The 21,830-nt window shown below is 40.3% G+C and overlaps 1 protein-coding gene across 6 annotated transcripts in view; it reads right to left on the bottom strand.

The window, feature by feature from the left end:
* The window catches only part of MAP2K5 (mitogen-activated protein kinase kinase 5), a 264,089-nt gene that overhangs the window by 32,196 nt on the left and 210,063 nt on the right, over positions 1 to 21,830 (bottom strand). For 5 of the 6 annotated variants that reach the window (XM_064381982.1, XM_064381992.1, XM_064381988.1 and 2 more), the window contains 2 exons: positions 7,498 to 7,559; positions 4,467 to 4,512 (listed from right to left, as the gene is read on the bottom strand). In XM_064381982.1, coding sequence (XP_064238052.1) covers positions 4,467 to 4,512; positions 7,498 to 7,559 — 108 coding nt within the window. Of the gene's footprint in view, positions 1 to 3,112; positions 3,202 to 4,466; positions 4,513 to 7,497; positions 7,560 to 21,830 lie in introns of all 6 variants that reach the window. The other variant, XM_064382003.1, reaches the window with a different exon arrangement.

Below are 21,830 nucleotides of genomic sequence, written 5' to 3'. Positions count from 1 at the left end.
ACATATCCCTTTTATTTAAAAATATTTAAACATTGAATAGCAAAACCAACCTGAACCTCCATCTTAATGCTCTCATCTTAGGCTGTCTTTGTCCCTCAGTTTAAGGGTCTGATTTTTATGTTTTTGCATCCCTCAATTTGATTATTGACATTTTAGGGAAATTTCTCTACCATCTTTGCACTCTTTCTCTCTCCCCTCTTGCTGCAGTCCCACCAATCCTTTCTGACTGGCAAGGGGCTGGCTTTTTCCCATATAAGCCATGGAATCCCTGCATAGTTGTCTGAAGCCTGCTGAGCATTGTGTCTGCTGCCTTCTCAGGGTCTCTACTATCTGAAAATCTGTCCCTAAGTTTGTTGGTCCCAGCTCACAGAGCTGGGGCAGCATTGACACAGGTCTTTCCTGTGAGTTGCAGCAGCGTGATTTAAAAGCAGATTCTTAGCTGCATGCGGTGGCTCACGACTTAATCCCAGTACTTTGGGAGGCTGAGATGGGCGGATCACAAGGTCAGGAGTTAGAGACCAGCCTGGCCAACATAGTGAAACCCTATCTCTACTAAAAATAAAAATAAAAAATTAGCCAGGTGTGGCGGCATGAGCTTGTAGTCCCAGCTACTCAGGAGGCTGAGGCAGGAGAATTGCTTGTACCTGGAAGGCAAAGGTTGTAGTGAGCCGAGATCATGCCACTATACTCCAGCCTGGGCAACAGAGCGAGACTCCATCTCAAAAAAAAAAAAAAAAAAAAAGCAGATTCTTTAATATCACAGGAAAAGAATTGGAGGTAGAGGTGGAGGTGGGGGTGGTGTTCTGTCTGTCTTGTGTCAGCATGCTGAATGTTCTTGGCTGCCTGCATGCTTGGTTTACCTTTAAAGCAGGGTTTAAAGCTGACTCCTGATTTATGCAACAGGCTCTTAAAGAACTGAAGGTCATACCTTTTCCAAGGATGAGGGACCTCCCTATACTTGAATGGGAGTCCATTCAAGAGAATTCACTCGTCTGGGCACAGTGCCTCATGCCTGTAATCCAAGCACTTTGGGAGGCTAAGGCAGGTGGACTATCTGAGGGCAGGAGTTGAAGACCAGCCTGGAAAACATGGTAAAACCTTGTCTCTAGTAAAAATTCAAAAATTAGCCAGGTGTGGTGGTGGACACTACCTAGGAGGCTGAGGCAGGAGAATCGCTTGAGCCCAGGAGGTGGAGGTTGCAGTGAGCCAAGATGGTGCCATTGCACTCCAGGCCTGGGTGACAAAGCAAGGCTCCATCTCTCCCCTGCTCCCCAATGCAAAAAAGAATTCACTCAAGAAAAAGATCCATGTGGTAGGTGTGCTGTTTCTTGGGTTTCTTCTATAGAAGTGGAATTTCTTAAGAGATTGCCCAGCTGGTGGTAATATGTTGAAGGGGTTTCTGTTCCAGCAGGCACTAGAGGCTTTACATTGCTCTGAAAAGGTCTGAGACCAACATATACTCATGCTTTGCCCATCCTGTTTCCTTTGCCTGGAATGGCCCCTTCAAAACTCTCTATTACAATTCACTTCATCCTCCAAAGGCCCTTTGCAAATGCTACCTTCTCCACCCAGTTTTTCCTCATTTCCCCAAATGGGTCTCCACAAAACCCTGCAGTTCTTTTATAACAGTTACTTCATTCCAGTTATTTGTATACTTGCTATATCCCCTGAAAGACTGTATCTGTGTGGCTTCCTTCACTTTATATCTTCTGTTGCGTCTAGAACAAGACTGTGCACAGTGGTCTATCAACTACCAAATTCAATTATTTCCAGAGTTCTGAGATCTCTTAGGATGATGTAGATGCTGATGATAAACTTTTGAGAGAACTTCTGATGTAGCTTCTTAATGGTTACATGCCAGAAAACCACAGCAGCTCGAATGTGAGCATTAAAGGAATTTCTTGGTTCAACTTTAAAATACTTCCACTTAGGATATAAAAACTGAAAACCATCGTAAGAACAACCACACAAAGTAGAGGGGATAAAATAACTAAACAACTAAATGAGTTCTAATACTGGGATTGTAATGATCTGCAAAGTCTAACCTTGAGTTTTACATTCCATCTTTAAGATTGACACGGTCAGAGATTGCCAAGATGGTAATTTTAAGACTCAATAAGGGGTATTCTGGTATAAACAGTGACCTCACCACCTGAGTGCCCACTCTGCATGGCCCAGACCTAGGAGGTAAGGGTGATCTGGCACACCAATCCTACATTCTGATTTGCTTAGACTGGGACTTGCTGTGTTCACTGGTAAAGGTCACACCTGGAGTTCATGTAAGAGTTCCCAAATAGTGAATCTATAACTTCCAGTATTTCCACCTGCTCATCTCTGATTTTCTTTCTTTGATTTGGAAATGGAGGTCTACAGGGAAACCTTGACAATCCTGCAGGCCTCACATTTGAAGCAGCCCATGCAGCCCACACTGGTACCCTGCTGGCTGGAGTTACTGTGCTTGGGAGATAAACTGCTCTTTTAGTGAAAGGCACAGGCCCCCACCCAGAGTGACAAATGGGCTCTCCAGTTCACACATTCCAGAGGAGGCTCTCAGCTTCCAGATGGGAGCACCATCAAATAGGTTGTAGGCGGGGAGAGAAAAGGAAAAATTAAAGCCATTAATATGCTGGAAGGAATAAAGAGACTGGCTCCTTAAGACTGGGCCCCTAGGATGTGGCTCAGGTTCCTCAAGACAAAGGAAAACCCACTTTCTTTCTGAGCCCGTAATGGGCCCAATCTTTTGGCCAAAGTCCGGGCAGGGCCACTGTCTGACCACAGCAGCTTCACACAGAGTCTATTGTTCCCTGCCTCCTCACTGAGCCCTGCCAAAGCAGTGGTGCCTCACCACTGCTATACCTCTGGGAATACATTCATTTAAAATCAAACAGTGAGCAGTACTAGAAATAATGTTAAATTAAGTATGGCATGGTGCTTCCTCTGACCACATTTTTCATTGTATTTTATTGATTTATTGATATTTATTAATTAAAAATGTGGGACAGCACACAACAGGATGTAGAGTTGTAAAGAGATATATCTAAATACATATGTTCTCTCACACACACACACACACATCCACATCGCTTGCTTTCAAGGCATTGATAGTACTCACCCTTTAGCCTTGTCTTACGATGTGCCACCCTGGAGTGGTGTTCCTTACCAACATATACATCCATATACATTTATGGGCGTATGTGTGATCTGCAGATGTTTTATTTATAAGTGGCCAACTCATTGCAGCATTGAAACATGCATTTACAAACAAATATCTGTTTTATGAAACCCCATTCCTTTGTTTTAATAGCTGAGCTATCCAGCCATAACATAATAATGCACAAGGTAAATGGGTCTCCATCTCTAGAACCTGTTCCAAGTTTTCTCAAATGTGACTAACTGCAAGAATTTCCCAACCATCAAAGAGACCAAAAAAAAGAGAGCAGTTTATTCTAGACATGAAACCTGCAGAGTTATACATTGCAGAGGTTTTTAGGGGTGATCTTTAACTTGAAGCTACCCTGAAAACGGAAATTTTGCTCCATGGAACTTGCTGAAAAGCATTCAAGATACAAAAAAGGAAATGTACTGTTTTTTTTTATATTCAAGGATGAAATCCATATTGTACAAAAGTTTGGGCACTGAAACTGTTTATTAGGTTGGAAATCAAAGGGTGAAAACCTCTGAGCTGCTATCTGTAAAATGCGTATTGTTTAAAGAAGGTATAAGAAAATTGGTAGGAATTTGCTCTGACTGTAGTAATCTAAAGGCAGGGAATGGTATGCAAAACATTAGGAAGAACAGACTATAATTATTACTTACTAATGCTCGATCCTAATATTATTCTAACAGCTTGTGCATTGTCAAATCAACAATCTGCACTAAATAAATGACCATTTGGGAATTGTTAGGGAGCATCTCTGTTCCTCTCCCTGCTTGACTAAAAACTGTCATTTGCAATCAAAGAAAGCTGCCTTGGAGCTGAGAACGCAGCACTCGCAGCCTCGTAGCTGTCTCTTTCTGAGGAAGGACCAAAGATTCACATTAACTTGATCTTTTGCAGCCAGTTTAATTTCATTCTACATGAATCTAAGAGGACTCCAGCCATATTCAGAAATTTTCTGCAGAACTGCACTACAAACTTACTGCGCTGATGATATCCTCTGTTACCAATCCTCTGAATTCTAAAAGGTTTAATAGCAAATGAGGATAAGAGTAACCAGCATTAAGTTTGTGACCCTTGAGTGAGGCAAATGAAAAGAGTTCTGCATTAAGTTTCAAAAAGGAGGTGGGTTTTTAAAAAGTAAAAACTATTATCTGAGGATATGAGCTTCAAAAAACATCTACCCAAATGAAGTAAATAATGTTGCCTTTTTAGAGCCTATGGCTGTTTTAAAAAATGAATTTTAAACAGAATGCTAAACATAAATATATAACTGAGAATTCTCATGTAAATAAAAAAATTCACTTACCATCAATTCTTCAGGTGCTGGCCTTTCTTTTGGCTGTTTTCGCATGCTATAGTGGAGAAAAAAAGCCCTCATATTATCTGTGTCATTTGTACATTTTTACTATAATTTCTACCAATGGCTATTTGTACTGGAATTTGAATGTTTTCAAAATTCATCATGTTCAATTCTTGGCCAAAGTATTAGTATACATTCCCTTTGTATTATTTCGGTCTTTAGCAGATTTCTGGAGTACCTTATGAGTCAGAAACGAAAAGTTTTTTTCTTAGATTTTCACTTAAAAAATATTTTGCAATAAAGAATGAATTTAAATTAAATGTATCCTAATTCTACTTTTGAAGCAAATGTGAAAAAAGCAGCAATATTCTCTTCTTGACTCAGTTATCAATTTATTTCAAACTTAAATTTAGGGAATATACTTTTTTTTTGGTAACTGGGATAAGACAGTTAAAATGACTGTAGAGTCAAATGAGAATACAACTCATCCCTTCACTATTACTTGGAAAGACAAGAAGTATAGAAAGCAGGTCAGGAATCTAGATAATGCTACACAATTACAAGTGGCTTGCTGTAGATTATCTTGACTTGCATTTGTTTTGGCAACAAGACAAGTTGATAATTCATTAAACAGCTGTGGGACAGCTAAATTTGTTTAAGCTGCTTAAAGAATCACATTCCTTATGCAAAACATTTCTTGTCTTCCATGCAATAGGTATAATTAGTAGCTGTAACATGTACTTAGCTATGTGATGAAGCATTCACACATGGGACGGAGGTGACTGTGGGTAGCTGCCTACTTGATGGCCGTATTTGTTCTAAACTCAGAGTGTTCGTGGGATGAAGTCATGAAAAGAGACTGCTGCTTCTATCAATTGGAAGAATCACACAGATGCTTTTTTCTTTATACAAGGCACTCTTCTAACAAGCAAGAAGAAAACTTCATATAATCTCTGCATTTGCTGACAGTACTTTTTTTTAAATAGAGAGATTTAATGATCATTTGGTAAACAAGAATCATAGTTATGAACCATTAATGACATCGAGGACATTTGCCTTCCCTATAAATAACCATATGCACCTCTCAAATACTGCATCCATTAACAACTAATTCAAGCTGTCTCGCCAGTGGAGTTGGTAACAGTCCTAATCTGACATTCCAAAGTAGCTGTATCTCTTGGGAAAACAAGGCTATTACCCACTATCATTTCTGTTTCGGCTTGACATCTGTGGAAATTTGAATACAGGTTATCCCTCCCTCTGTCTCCATAATACTTTTAAATAATAGCCGATTAATTTTTTGGATGGGAGGGAGGTGAAGCCTTATCCACTTTTCTCCCTGCTGCTCAGACCAGCCCCACCCCCAGGTTGGTCTCAGACCACACAGCGAGATAAGATTAGCGCTGCGATCCTGTCACAAATCCAGCATCTCCTCCCAAGCAGAGAGTGTGATGCCCAAACCAGGCGCTCCAGGCAGTAGAGGAATTGCATGGTTTGTGTTTCAATTTTTGCATTTCAAAATGAAGCATTACCATGTGTAAAACACATGGTACACATTAACATGTGTTTTAGGCATTCCATGTAAAGGAAATCAAGGGGGGATATATATTTCTGGATAATGGTTCTAACATCATTAAGGAGCTTCAAAACAACCCAAGATTCCAGTATTTAATCAATATGTATTCCTTTTTCTAACATGGCATGCTTTGGAAATAAAATCTTTTCAGGGTAAAAATAGTTTTTAAAAGCAACAGAATATTATATAAGTATTTTAAATAAATAGAAACAGTGTTAATAAAATTTTTTAATTGGGGGGAAAATTTCTTCCCCACATATATTTTCTATGGAATATAAACTGTATGAGACATTTTTATTAAGAGGTAACATGTTACACTTAGTCAAAAAGGTGATAAAGCTTGACATTTATATTAAGGAATATTTCTTGGTTTCCTTTTAGCATAATCATCAGATGGATCACGGTGGGAGGGGAAGGGGATGGTGCACACCGATTTTGGTTGGCAAGAATCCTGATAGCATTACTTTGCCACACCACAAAACCAAGGGTTTCTTTTGGTGGGGTCTGCTTATTCATTTTCCACCAGTAGACATGACTCTGGGAGAATGAGGACTTTGGTGAAGGAGGGAAAGAAGACCAACGTCGTTATGAAGGAGTTGTGGTTGGTTTTGTCTCCTGCTTTGAGGACAATGATTCTTATGTTCCCAAATTCCTCCTTTCTCCTGGGTAATTCTGCGTGCTGGGGAGAGGGAGAGGGCAGGGGAACGCCTGGGCCTCCCAAGGCCACATGAGTCCTGCAGGATGATGGAAGAGGGGAATGATGGTGAAAGGGGTAATAAAAGAAAGATCCGTTCTGCTGGGAGGAAAAAGGCAGAAGGCTGGCAAAAAGCCCTTGGCAGTAAAATGCTTGTTTCTTCTTCAGTATAAAATGACAAGGAGTTGCCTGGAGGCTCTGAGGGCCCCTGTGGCTCCTCTCAGTTCCTTAAGGGTTAAAGTGGACTGAATGAACTGTTTTCATAGTCTTCCAAATGTCAAAATTCATTGAAATGGGACCACAGTCTTGTATTTAAAATACAACCAAAGATAAAAGTTATTTACTGAAAATCCGATGAATTAATAAACTATGCTGCTTCCACTAAGTGACAGACAGTTTTATGGGTAACTTGAGGTTACATTAATAAAAATAAGCTTCATATGTCTGTTCAATAGGGGCTATAAAATTGTGTGTTTCTTTAAAAAAAAAGGATGGCAACAGTATCTGTGCTTAAAGAAGTAACTTGACTTTTGGCAGTTTATTAAATCAGGAAAAAGGCTCTGAAGTATGCTTATGACCCTTTGTGTAAATAACGTTTACATAATTTAAACAATTTCTTCAGCTTTGCTGCCCCATCTGCCCAAGGCCTTGAAGTCCCTCCTGTCTCCAAAAGGAAGCAGGGAAAGCCATAAGGTCTCACGGAGCCGCCGAGTTAATGGCATGTATCATTTACATTGAGGGCATGGCATGTTTGTAAACGGGCTCACCACTGAGTGATGAAATGTACAAATGGCTCCGAGAACTCTCCAACTGGAAGGATGGGCGAATCCTGGGATGGAGGAAAAACATGTCACCAAAAGTCACAACAGTTCCTTCTCTTTCTTTATATTCCCCCTTCCCAACCCATGTGAAGGAGCAGTAGAAAGACGAATACAATGAAAATAAGGCCTCAACCAATTAAAAAGACTATCTTCACCCTATTCCACACATTTAGGTAAAAATGCCAAATTTAAAGCCACACACATTTTACAATGGTGAGAAACATGAGAGCTGAGAGGGAGGGGAGGTGAAAAAAGGACAATGATAGCCACAGGGTAGGAAGGAAGGTAGGGAAAGTGTAAATGAGAAATTAATGATTATTTAAGTAACACACAAATGGTCTTGTAATTAACAAGAGCTGTGAAATTATTCTTGTGTTGACCTTTGTTTCTTTTACTGGATTTGCTATTTATTTACACTTTTTCCTTTTTATTTACATTTATTTGTATATTCAACTGCTCTTTACTGCTTGCCCCTAATAGAATAATTTGGATCAGATTTTTTTTTTAACTTTAATATAAAGGCTTTTATAGGGCAAGTTGTTTCCTGAAAAGGAATTTCAGCCTATTTGCCAGTCTAGGCAGACTACTCATATGAGAGAAAGCCAGTGAATTAAGGATACAATGAAAAACTCCCAATTGACGACCAACCAAAAGTGGGATGGAGGTGGGAGTCAGTCAAAAGAGCAGAAAACTACACAGCAACAAACCACCACCACCAAGTAACACAGAGAGCAAACGCCATTACCGTTTGCAAAGGAAGGCTTTAAGAATTTCGGAGTTTTTCCAAGAATGACAGAGAGCGCCACTGTGTTTATAGTGTAACAGCTCAGGATGTAATGAAATTACACTGCAGAGTACTTTAACAGTCATCTCATTAGACCTACAGTTGGAACAAGAGAGCCACATAAAGTAGGCAGCTGCAAATGACTCCATTCTCATCTATTCTCATTTGCTATTAAAAATACCTTTCGGCGGCTTTTTTCCTCCCTGACATCCCTACACAAAGTGCCCTGCAAAGTATGATACATGCACCTATTTAAATTAACAAAGGAATGACTTATTTTAATCTCACTGTGCTTTGGAGTGCTTTGGCCATTTGGATGAGCAATATATCATTACATACAACCTTCCAGCGCTGCAGGCAAGAAACTCGGAGCATGCAGCATTTGGTGGGAGCCAAACAATTTCTCTAGCACACAACTGTGTCAAATGCATGCATGTATTCATTATTGAGAACGAGAGGAAATAGCTTTGATGTAGTGGAAAAAAGAAGATGATAAAAGCACCTCTGCAATATGCGTGTCATTATCAATGGTGGCAGATAGATAAAATTGCACAGCCTCCTATGTGATTAGTAAATATACATATAATTGCTGTGGCCAATTATCAGAAAAATGAGATCGGTAATTACAAGACAGAAAATTAACTAGAACTCTTATTAAAGCTTTGTTTCCAATTCAAACAATTGGAAACTGCTTGAAAATACAATTAATTCAAAAGGAACTAAGGGGGTCAAGGCAGACAAAAAACAACAACGAAAAACCAAAAAACCGGAAGAGGCTAAAGGAAAAGAAACACGAACAAAATGTTTCTTGGTTTTTGAATATCTGTCCTCTTTGAATTTAATCTATTCATCCAGAAGAAGGAATGGTTAGTAATTCTAAAATTAAAATTCTCATCAGTAGAGAAAGGCTTCCAAGAGGAAAAGAAAACAAAGGAAAAATGGGAGTGAAATAAAATCTTTCCAAGTTCAAAGGATTACATGCAGGCATTACATAGAGGGGACATGAAAAACGGGGGTGGATGGGTGGCTGATGAAACAGTCCACTCAAAAGAAACAAGACACGAAATAACATGACAAGTCCTCAATAAAGGTACTATAAAATGGTCACAGAAGTCCCATCGGTTTGAAGAGCAAAAATAAAACATGATATCAATTTCAGCTGCAGCCTGTTTTAGGAAAGCCATATATATCACCAAGCCTGTAAGATTCTACAAGGCCCAGCTGAAGAAATGACATTTTACTGTCTCAAAAACCATTACTCAAAAGATAGTTCAAAGTCTGAGGTGCAAAAATTATAGACTCTGATCAGTGAGGAAGCTTCTCTAAGTCATCCCTTCATAGATTTTTTTTGAGGGTGTAGTACTGAAAGTGTCTTGAGTAGTAGCTGCTCTAAATTGCAATGTTTAGGAAAATAAAGGCCTGCTATCTTAATGTGGTTCAATATTTACCAAGATGGTTAAAATTCTGGACTGGCTTTCTACAAAGATCTGGTATAAAACATGATGCTAATGTGGGCCTCATTTCAAAGTATGATACCAAGAGTAAATTAATGAATTATAGACAAGCAACTTGATGAAGATGTCATTTAAAAACGGATGAGAAACAAAATGAGGAAATGTGACATCTTGCATGGATAGTTAATTTTATTTAAGACCCGATATTGTAGCCTGTTAAGTTCCTCATATTATAAAACTAAGGAACACTGGGTGGTACCCATGAATAATTTATTTCACTTCTGAAAATGCCAGCCCAAGTCGACTTTGCAGAACCACAGCGAGTGGATTCTCATCTCAGTGGTGCCTGGAAAGAATTACTCATCAAAGATGTGGAGGAAATTCTAATCTCACATGCACAATGCCAGATATTTATTTTTGTTTTAAAATCCACATCTCTTGCATTCCTCAAGGGAGAATTTTCTGAGATGCAGAAGACTGAGTGGTAGGGGATGGTGAGAATGCCACACATAAACACTGGGCAAAGGCATTTTCTGAGAGCCTCCAACTCCACAGAAGTATGCAGGCTGTTAAAACTCCATAGGAAAGCAAATGAATATATCTGAGAGTGTTCACTGCACTGCACTGCACTGCAGGATTTTACAGAACATTTTTCTCTTTTTAAAGCAAATAAAATTACAAAGTTGGTTTTGATCAGGATGTGAAAGATCTCCAAGAACCTGCCTATTTTGTTATCTAACTGAAATCTGTGAGGAGGGAGGGAAGCATATAGTAAATTTGCGCTCCAGTTTCACTGTACTCCCAGGAAGGGAAAGTATCCAGTCATCCCAAGGGGTTCAGAGACTCTAGTAAAGTAGTTGCTGCTACTTCTCAAAAATGCCCTCTATTGGGCCGGGCGCGGTGGCTCACGCCTGTAATCCCAGCACTTTGGGAGGCCAAGACGGGTGAATCACGAGGTCAAGAGATCGAGACCATCCTGGTCAACATGGTGAAACCCCGTCTCTACTAAAAATACAAAAAATTAACTGGGCATGGTGGTGCGTGCCTGTAATCCCAGCTACTCAGGAGGCTGAGGCAGGAGAATTGCCTGAACCCAGGAGGCGGAGGTTGCAGTGAGCCGACATCGCGCCATTGCACTCCAGCCTGGGTAACAAGAGCAAAACTCTGTCTCAAAAAAAAAAAAAAAAATGCCCTCTATGAAATATAGGTTGTGGCAAGATGGAGAAATAATATTTCAAAAATATAAATGTGGGTTGAAGAAGCAGTTACACTGGTAATTCTCAGTATTGGCTGACACCGACTCTAAATTGTTAAGGAAAGTCACTCTCTTTAAGACCTTGGGTGCCATACTTCACCTTAAGGGCCTTTTTTCGGATGCTTTTCCGCTGAACTTCTAAGCATGGAGGTAGAGAATGAAGCAGTGGACACAACCTTAACCGAAAGCCTCAATCTGAGAGTCTAGTCTCAAATCAACTTTAGAGTCCTGCTGAAGGGACACAAGCTGGGTCTTGTTATCAAGCAGGCAACTGTTATATAAAAACAGCTGCCATAAACCATTTTAGTAAGCAATTCTGGTCACCAAGGAGGACAGTTTCCAAGCCTCAGAGGTTTCAGTAAGTACCTGGTCAGCCCCTTTTGCTAAATAACTGGAACACAAGCACGCAGCACGCTAGAGAACAGCGAAGGACAATAGGAAAAAGTTTGAGTGATGCCTTTGCCTTGTGAATAATGAACAGTTCAAGAAGGTCAAACCATTACAACTGAAACTGTTTAATTATTAATTATGCACAATCTATGAGCAAAAGGACAAGTCCAGAATGCTTAATGTATGTTAACTTCAAGTGGACTCTCTCTGGGTATTTTGTTATTAGCACTTGTCAGCAAGGTACTCAGGCATAAAAAAAGGCAAGTAGCAGACAATGTGTGTGTGTGTGTGTGTGTGTGTGTGTGTGTGTATGTGTGTACCTGCACACTCAAAGAGCTAGTGAAGACGAGGCAAGAGAAGATCCAATTCCAACCACAGTTGCTGCTAGTTCACTTACAGAGTAAGTGTGCCAGTCAGTATATTTAGTGACCTTTAGAGCAGGCAGGTAAGCTGGACACTCCAAATATAGAAAGCATCAATGAGAAAAATGCTTTCAATATTCAAGGAATATTCTTTTTTGAAACTATAATGTTTCTTGGCTTTAGAAGAATCTGTGTCATTAATCTACCCTCCACTCCACAACTCCCCACCCCCATACAAGTGCATGTGAAACTGGTAAAATCTGAATAAGGTCAGTGGTTTGTGTCTTGTATCTACAACAATTTTCTATCTACAGTATAAATACTGTACTATACTTATGAGATGTTACTGTTGAGGGAAACTGGGTGAAAGGTACATAGGATCTCTCAGTATTATTTCCTACAACTGCATGTAAATCTAAAAATTATGTCGAAATAGAAAGTTTAAAAAGAAAAGGTAAGGGACAGGGACTATTTTAAAACAATCAGATGAGTCTCAGATTCTTAGCAGAACTCTGCTTTGTGTAAGGGAGAAAGCTGGCATAAATACTCAACTGGGAAAAAGTTAAGGGCCCTTTGCTTAAAAAAAAATTCCTGAGGATTGCATTTTTGCCTGTAATTCATAATTAAAGGTGACAATGGGACCTGACAATGATGTGGTTGTTAACTCAGACACAGATAAGGCATAACATAAACTACTGTGTAAAAATGATACAATCATTCATTATTCATTCATTCATTCAACAGCTTTTGTGGGCATCTACCATGGGGATGGAATGCAAGCATTGTAGAATGGCTGACACTTAATCCATATTCTCAAGGAATTTGTGTATTGTTCAGAGGGATAAGATGTGCACCCCTAATAATCAGCCCTGCAGGATGGAGGAAGTGGCCACATAAGAGTGCCAAAGCTGGGCACTCAGGACGAACAGTGGGGCACTGAGGTTTGGTTCAGTTTGGCTGGCAGACATGAGTTCACAAGCGAGAGTCACAGGGAGTAAAGTGAAAGAGTGCAGCGTGCGAGATACCTTCTTTGCTCTCCTACTTTCTTCTTTCCTCTCTCCCAGACAGCACCTGAGGGTGGGAGGGACCTTGAATGATGTAGTCTGGGTCCTATTCCCTTCTCCTCCTTATACAAACCAGACATTCCTTCAAACCTTATGCATATTAGCAGTAAAGCAAAGGAAGTTAGGACAACTTCTCAAAAATCTCAAGGTGCTGGCTGCGCTGGTGAATTCTGAGGGCAGTTATACTGTGGTTGGATTAAACCAGTATGGCCCTCTAACTTTTTTTTAATAGCCCACTTCTAGACTTACGGTGTCAAGCCATCAAACCAACAGGTGTTCAACACTGGAAAGTCACCTGTAGTCTGACCAATATGGAGAGTCATGTTCCATATTTTAAAAGTAAATCTTTTAATTCATGTCAGATGTTCCTTTGGCCTGGCCCAACAATGTCTACTCTTAGGCACTGGGATTCATACTAATTGGCAAAGCTCTAGTGGACTGCTCCATTTCTATCCTCAGTGCTGGGATCAAAAGTCACTTGTAATTCTAGGGGCTTCATGCCCAACAGGATAGCATTTTGCCTGTCAGACCCCAAACTGCTTTCTGATCCTCCATGGTTCACTGCCTTAAAGTAGCATCTTTATAAGACACCTGGCAGAACATAGGGCAAATCTGTATTCGCCTGGGGAGAAAACCGAGTTAAAAAAAAAAACTAAAAAAAACATGAAAAAAGCTGGACCCTCACCTCTAAGGATCTCCACAGAAGCTAATCTTCAGATCAAAAGCAACCTGTCCAAGATGTAAACTAATGTGAGATTCTGGGAAAGCAGCTACATTTTAATATTTTAAAGGTCCTCAAGGTTTTTATCTATACATATCTGCTGTAACAGAATGTAGACGGGGGAAAAAAAAGCAGTCACGTCACCAGAAGGAGAAAGGTAGGAAGGAGATGAATAGGTGCTCCTGGTCCCAGAATGAGTCTCGTTTAGAGTGTGACTAGCCATAACTACACAGCAGATTTGTATCAATTCAATCAATGCTTGTTCTAACACTGAGTTTCTTTTAAAATGTGGCCACTCCATGAGGAGACAATCAGCATTTTGACTCTTAGTGTATTTTTGATTTCATGATGCAGATAGAACTGACTTACTTCTCGGGATGTTAAGAGGGAAAACATCAGGGTGAAAGTGAGGCTCTGAACTTAGGAAGGCTTATAGATGTCACACCAGAGAAGAAAGCCTCTAACCCCACTCAGCTGGAGAACAGAAAGCCCGCTTTTACTCATCCCACACCACATCAAGTCTTGAGCAGAGAAAGTGAAAGATGATTCAATTTCCACACTGGGTCATCCCATACTCTGGGTTGCCAGGCATGACAAATTACAGGTGTGGGCATTTTGGTGTGAAGTTCTGTCCACTGGGTCTGGGCTGACAGTAGCAGCTCATTTACCTTGTCTCAGGTGGGCCCGGAACCATGGGTTAAAGGCCTGAATTTCTGCCACTGAAACGCCCATCCTACCCATAAACGCTTTAATCAAGGAGAACCAGCTGTTAGCCAAGTGAACATCACTACCAGATGGCTTATAAAAAACAAAATATAAACGAACAGGTCTAAAGGAATCTGTCTCTGAGTAACTGAAATTTGAGATTACAGCGATTTTTTTCCTATTTTCTTCTTCTCCTAAATGTGTTTTGGAAGTTCTTCAGTTCTGGGATAAAAGAGAAACGATCTTTGTCAATAATGTAAAAATGAACTCTTCATTTAGTCTGCTTGTGGTTTTTTGTTTTGTCATTTAAAAGATTTATATTGACCCAGAAATTTTGAAAACATATGGTAAAGATCTTGGTGTTTTATAACATTTCTTGAAAATAGGTGAGTGGAGAAATGGAAAATAGATTAATCTTTTTTTTTTTTTTTTGAGACGGAGTTTTGCTCTTGTTACCCAGGCTGGAATGCAATGGCGCGATCTCGGCTCACCGCAACCTCCGCCTCCTGGGTTCAGGCAATTCTCCTGCCTCAGCCTCCTGAGTAGCTGGGATTACAGGCGTGCGCCACCATGCCCAGCTAATTTTTTGTATTTTTAGTAGAGACGGGGTTTCACCATGTTGACCAGGATGGTCTTGATCTCTTGACCTCGTGATCCACCCGTCTTGGCCTCCCAAAGTGCTGGGATTACAGGCGTGAGCCACCGCGCCCGGCGAGATTAATCTTTTAAACTGTATTTATAATTGCTTCCTTTCCAAAGCCAATGTTTCTCTTTTTATTTTAGGTCTCTTCTTGGTCATAAGCCAGAGTACACAGCATTCTTTAGAGGTGCCTACATGAACAGTACACACTCACTCACACACTAACATCCACACACATCTCCCTTTTCAGTGGCTTAGGCAGAGCAGCAAAAACATACTTGTCTCATACCGAGGGATTTCATTTACAAAAGTAAAACCCGTTATTGTCCTCTTTCTCTGCAGCCTCCCCATGCATTTCTACTGCTTTTTCATAAAACACTGCTGCAAATAATCAAGCATGACCATTGACATCCACAAGATTGAGTTTTAGGAACCATTAAATGAGCTCACCCTCGTGGGAAGGCTCCTGCTCAGGCTGCTCTAAAGGTAATTATTCAGCAATTCCTACCTGTGCTTTTACCTTGTCCCTATATAGTGTTTGAATTTCATACACTGGTCAGGTCAACTTTTTTCCCCAAGAAAAGTCCAGCTATACATGTTTGATCTGGTACCTAAATTATAATGTTAATATACACACTGGCATTTCACCTGGTTCTACAGCAGAAGTGCTGATTAAAAGCAGTCTTAATTAAGGGTAGATCATAAACTATATTAAAAACAAAAGAGAAAAATCTAGGAGAGGAAAAAAATCCTTAATAGGTGCCTAAATGAAAAAAAAAATTGATATTTTCATAGATAAAGAGTTAAGACTGAAACATCTGAACCACATCCGCACACTGTTGAAGTACAAGAACCTGGCAGGTCTGTGTCCTGAAAAACCAACAAGCCATAACACTATCAAGTCAGACTCTGAGAACTCACTGTAAATCAAAAGTCCACATCGCCACACTGTATGTCCTCTTGAATGTTCACTCGACTGTTAGTTAAAATAATTTTTGCCATTTGCCACCTGCACTGCCAGTTACAGAAAAGGGGGAGAACAGAACTACCAGTGGCTGTGTGGCGTATGAGCATTGGCTGTATTTGCTTACGTATTTTAAACAAATTCAAAGGCTGCTTCAGCTGCAATTTGAAGGTTGAGAATTGTATGTGAAATTGTGCTATTACTGGTTTCATACAATAGACAGAGAGAAAGGAATTTAAAGCTGATTTAAGGAGACACTACACCAGTTTAAAATTAGTTACTATGAGAGGAACAAAGGGAAAGAGAGAGGGAGGGAAGGAGAGGAAACGAAAAAAACAGAACTACGTACTGTGAAATGAACAAGTTCAGTTAGAATGTTCATCAGGATTTGGAAAATCATAATGCCATCTGCTACTCTGGACCTCAGAACATCAGGGATCTCGTGGGCCCAGACGCTTCCATTTTCAGGAGGAAGGAAGGAACTTAACACTCCCTGGAATGCTGCCTCCATTCCAGAATGGAGGCAACACCCCAGCCGACCAGTTTGGAATCTCTTTTGAGAACATTTGTACCACTCACATATACATTTTCCCTGGTTTAGAGAAAATTAACGGCCGGCAAAATGATTACAGCAATTCAGCAGTGAGGCAGAGCAGTGCCCCAGCCCAAGCTGCTGGGTAACTGACCCTGGCATCCAACTTGGGCTCAGGGTGTGTAGGTCCCATCATGGTGGATTAAATGAGCATTGTCCTACGGCTGGGTAAGACTTCACAATAGAGCAACACATGTTAAATGACAGCAGCCAAAACTGGCCCCACCAGGCAACTGCCCATTCACAGACCGCTATTCACAGGCCTTCACCACCAAGAAATTAATTCATTAATAATACATCAGGCTTCACGGATGAGTCAAAGGAAATAACACAAAGCTACTTGTGTTCAATGACTGCCTAAAGATGCAGAATTTTTCCTGGTTAAAAAATCCCCACAAATCTAATTGATTTACTAAATCAAAATTATGGGGATGTTTATGTTAATATGTTGGTTAGTAAAAAAAAAAGAAATGGATAAGGTCACTCAGTGCCACTTGGAAGTAATAAAAATACTGATTTTTTTCAGCAATAGCTAATAAAATCTAATTTTATGTAACTGTTTAAATATATATGTACTTTTACTTCAAGTGACTTTGTACATCCTTCAGACTACTAGGAAAAAATTTTCTTTTAACTTGTTTCTTCTGTAACATTTTCTATTCACTTCTTTCTTACTCCTCCCTTCTGACAACTCATAAATATGAATTAAATATAATTATAAATGAACAGAACATTAACTTTTGGATTACTGCTGTGTTTTGGTAGAATGTTAATGTCATTTCTAAAGAAACAGTTATTACCAATACAAAAAGTAATTATTAAAGGAATCCTGGCCTTAATGCTAACCTATTTTCAATTCTCAAACCAGCCAAACTGAATTAATTTAAACACACTGGACTTTTCAAAGAAGGTTATTAGATTTCTAAAGAATGCCTTACATAAAAGGGGAATATCAGTTTTCAGGATCCCAATGATACATTCCCAACACTTTGAAACACAGGTCTAGTTGACAACATTGCTGGAGGACAGGACCATTGTGTGTATATGCTTGTATTAACTTACTGAGTTTCTAATGCCTCAGTCATTAACTAATATAAGCTACAAGCACCATGAAATCCCACATCACAGAAATCTGTTTGTGGGTGTAGTTAGAGCTAGTCACTGTGGTCAGACTGTGGGTTTGCAGGTCCTGTCTCCCTTTAACCACCTGCAGTTATGTGCAGTGACAGGAATAGGCCATGCCATCCTTAGGATGCTGGGAATAGGAGGGGGTGGTGTTCCTTTTACTTCTTGCTAACTTCAGAAGCCAGAGTCATGGCAAAGTCTTTCAGGTAAAGATGAGTAGATATTATTTCCTCTGAAGTTAGTTAATCCCACTTTTTTTTTTTTTTTTCTAGACAGAGTCTTGCTCTGTCACCTAGGCTAGAGTGCAGTAGCGTGATCTTGGCTCACTGCAACTTCTGCCTCCCAGGTTCAAGCAATTCTCCCACTTCAGCCTCCCGAGTAGCTGGGAATACAGGCACGTGCCACCATGCCTGGCTAATTTCTGTAATTTGTAGAAATGGGGGTCTCACCATGTTGCCCTGCTTGGTCTCGAATTCCTGAGCTGAAGCAATCTGCCTGCCTTGGCCTCCCAAAGTGCTAGGATTACAGGTATGAGCCACAGCGCCTGACCTAATCCCACTTTTGAATTTCAGGGAGGTATTATGAGGCAATCATTCTTACCATCAGCACCCCCCACCCCCAGCACCGGCTATTTTCATAGCCCAGTGGCTTCTGAGGCAACCTGCCTAGGAATGAGTGATTCTATATCATGAATGAATTTTTTTAAGATAACACGTTTAAGAGCCAAACTTACTGTATTTCAACAGAAATCTTTCTAAAAGGATTCACGCTCCTCACTGCCAAATTAAACAGAGTACACCGAATAGAATTCAATTAACTGAAACATATGGGGTTATTCATATAAACAGCAAAACTGAACTGTGCTGCAGAATACCTATGCCCTCTGAGCATGTCTGCAATACTAAGTTGTCTTCTTTCACAGTTTTATAAAAAACCTCTTTCTTTGATGCCAAAATGTTCAGTGGTCACTTTTTGCTTTCATCAAATCAATGCCAGTATAACGGAAGGAGCCTTCCCTTTGATTGTCAGTTTCCTTGTTGGCAAAATGGAGTGTTGTGGGGAAAGCATGTGACATGGGGAAACACTGTAAACCATAAAGGTTAAGGCTTGGACTTCTGAATTCTGGTCAAGGACCATATCTATTAGCTAAACACCTCCTCATCATATATGCTCTGTCACTTTTTGGATGTGTATTTCTGAAGTCTTGAAAAAAATAGGTGTTGAGATTGATGCATAAATGTCATTTCATGAATATTTACAAGAGCCAACAGGATGTTAGGCACGGTACTAGAAAGGTAGAAATTAAAAATCTAGCCTGGGCACGGTGGCTAACACCTGTAATCCCAGCACTTTCGGAGGCTGAGGCAGGCGGATCACGAGGTCAGGAGTTTGAGACCAGCCTGGCCAACATGGTAAAATCCCATCTCTACTAAAAATACAAAAAAAAAAAAAAAAAATAGCTGGATGTGGTGGTAGGTGCCTGTAACCCTAGCTACTTGGGAGGCTGAGGCAGGAGAATCGCTTGAACCCGGGAGGCAGAAGTTGCAGTGAGCTGAGATCACGCCACTGCACTCCAGCCCAGGTGACAGTGCAAGACTCAAAAAACAAAACAAAACAAAACGAAAACAGAGAAAGAAATCAAAAGTCTGGGAACTTAAGAATCTAGTGGTCAAACTCATAATCGGATCTGGAACAGGAATGAATATGGTTTTGAATGAGGTGCTTGGTGATCTCCCATGAACAGAATCATCCCTTGAACATGCCTCTCTTTCCGTGTGCCCCATCTCAGGAGGGTACCACCATGTACCTGACTGCCCAAACCCTGTGCTTCATCCCTGACCCTATCGCCCTACCCTCCATTATATCCAGTTACTCACCAAATGCAGTTAGTTCTATCTCCTAAATGCCCTTCAAACATGCTAAGGCTATCCTGATTAAACCACTCCAATTTCTGATCAGAGCTACAACTTCAATGTCCTTCCAATCCATCTTCCATAGTTCTGCCACAGTGATTTTTCTAAAACACAAATCTGGCTATGTTGATCCCTTGCTTAAAACTCTTTCAGTCTCCCCATCCTCCCTCTGGCACAAATATCTCTAAGCATGGGATATAAAGATTCTTCAAAATGTGGCCCTTGGTTCATCTCATAATACTTGCCCAAGCACTCCTGCCATACTGAACCCTTTGCAGGGGCCTCAGAGATCTCCAAGGCTAACTCTTACTGGCTATCCTTCTGCCTCCTCTCCTCTGCAGAGCTTCCCTGGTAGCCCCTATCTCCACCCCTGAGTTCTCTCCTCAGGTGTCTCCCCAGCACCTTGTCCACACTTTAATGATAGAATTTATATGGCTAAAAACATGATTAAATGCCATATTGTAAATACCCATTTATGTGAGTAGTGAAAATGATAGTCACTGTGGTCCTCTGAGAGCCCAGGCCATCAAGTCTCACGCCACGTACACGACCTGCAGTTCAGTGATCTGTATATGACTGTTTACTTGTCTGCCTCCCTGACTGGAGTAGCCGCTCTTTAACGGAGGCAAGAGCATCTTATTCATTCTCCATCCCCAGTACCTAGCTCTGGGATTAACACAGGTTTACAGAATGACTGTTTGGGCTATCATCAGCGGTTTTCAAACTATAATCTATGGAACTCTCAGTTCTTTTATGCAGGTGCTGTGGGAAAGCGGGTGGAGATCTAAATCTCTCATCCTCTGATCAAGCCAAAATAGCTTCGTGTTCATCTATTTTATAGGTTGGGTTTTTGAGCAACATAAAGAGGTCAAGAGCTTTTAGAAATGTGTGAAAATCAACTACTGTATCAATGGGAAGATATAATCTGATTTAAAAATGTCTTTTAGAAATACTATTTTTTATGCAAATAAAAAACACAGTGAAATGTCACCTCACATTTTGTTAGGATGGCTATTATAAAAAAGTCAAAAGGCAATTAGGGATGGTAAGGATGTGGAGAAAAGGGAACCCTTATACACTATTCACGGGAAAGTAAATTGGTACAGCCATTATGGAAAATGGCATGGGGGATGTTCCTCCAAAAACTAAAAATAGAACTACACTATGATTCAGCAATCCAACCTCTGGGTATATATCTAAAGGAAATAAAATCACTATCCTGAAGAGATATCTGCACTGCCATGTTCACTGCAGCATTATTCACAATAGCCAAGATATGAAAACAACCGAAGGATGAGTCAACAGATGAATAAAGAAAATGTGGTGTGTATACACACACCCATACACACCAAAATGGAATCTTAGCCTTAAAAAAGGAAATCCTGTCATCTGCAACAGCATAAGAACCTGAATATGATAAGTGAAGTAAGTCAGACACAGAAAGACAAAAACTGCATGATCTCATTTAATGTATGGAATCTAAAAGAGTTGAGCTCATAGTAGCAAAGTAGAAGAGTGGTTACCAGGGGCTTGGAGGCTGGGGTAAATGGGGAGGTGTTAGTCAAAGGGTACAAAGTTACTTTTAGAAGGTAAATATAGCATGGTGATTATAGTTAATAATGCTATATTACATATTTAAAATTTGCCAAAGGAGTAGATCATAAGGTTATCACCACACACACATACACACACACACAGAGTAACTATGTGTGGGGTTGGATATATTAGCTTAATTGTGGTAATTCTTTCACAATGTATATGTTTATCAAAACATCACATTGTACACCTTAAATATATATACTTTCTATTTGTTCATTGTACCTCAGTAAAGCTGGGAAAAACACAACTTTCACATTCCGCAAGGCACAAATGTATTCAAAACTTATGTGTGTCTTATTTGTTTCTTCCTATTCTTGATCAAAGAAAGCAGCATAAGAAAAGGGCGAGAAGGCCGGGTGCGGTGTCTCACGCCTGTAATCCCAGCACTGTAGGAGGCCGAGGCGGGTGGATCACTTGAGGTCAGGAATTTGAGACCAGCCTGATCGATATGATAAAACCCCATCTCTACTAAACATACAAAAATTAGCCAGGTGTGATGGCATGTGCCTGTAATCCCAGCTACTCAGGAAGCTGAGGCATGAGAATCGCCTGAACCCGGGAAGCAGAGGTTGCAGTGAGCCAAGATTGCGCCACTGCACTCCAGCCTGGGCAACAAGAGCAAAACTTCATCTCAAAAGAAAAAAAAAGAAGAGGGTGAGAAAGAGAGAGAAAATGTTGCCATATAAGGGCAGACTCCTTCAATCAGGAACA

This window comes from Aotus nancymaae, unplaced genomic scaffold (genome assembly GCF_030222135.1).
Source record: "Aotus nancymaae isolate 86718 unplaced genomic scaffold, 86718_ANA_hifiasm-v0.15.2.pri h1tg000003l, whole genome shotgun sequence".
Lineage (NCBI taxonomy): Eukaryota > Metazoa > Chordata > Mammalia > Primates > Aotidae > Aotus > Aotus nancymaae.
Note: the sequence above shows the minus strand (reverse complement) of the source record. Positions and strands in the feature narration are given on the sequence as shown.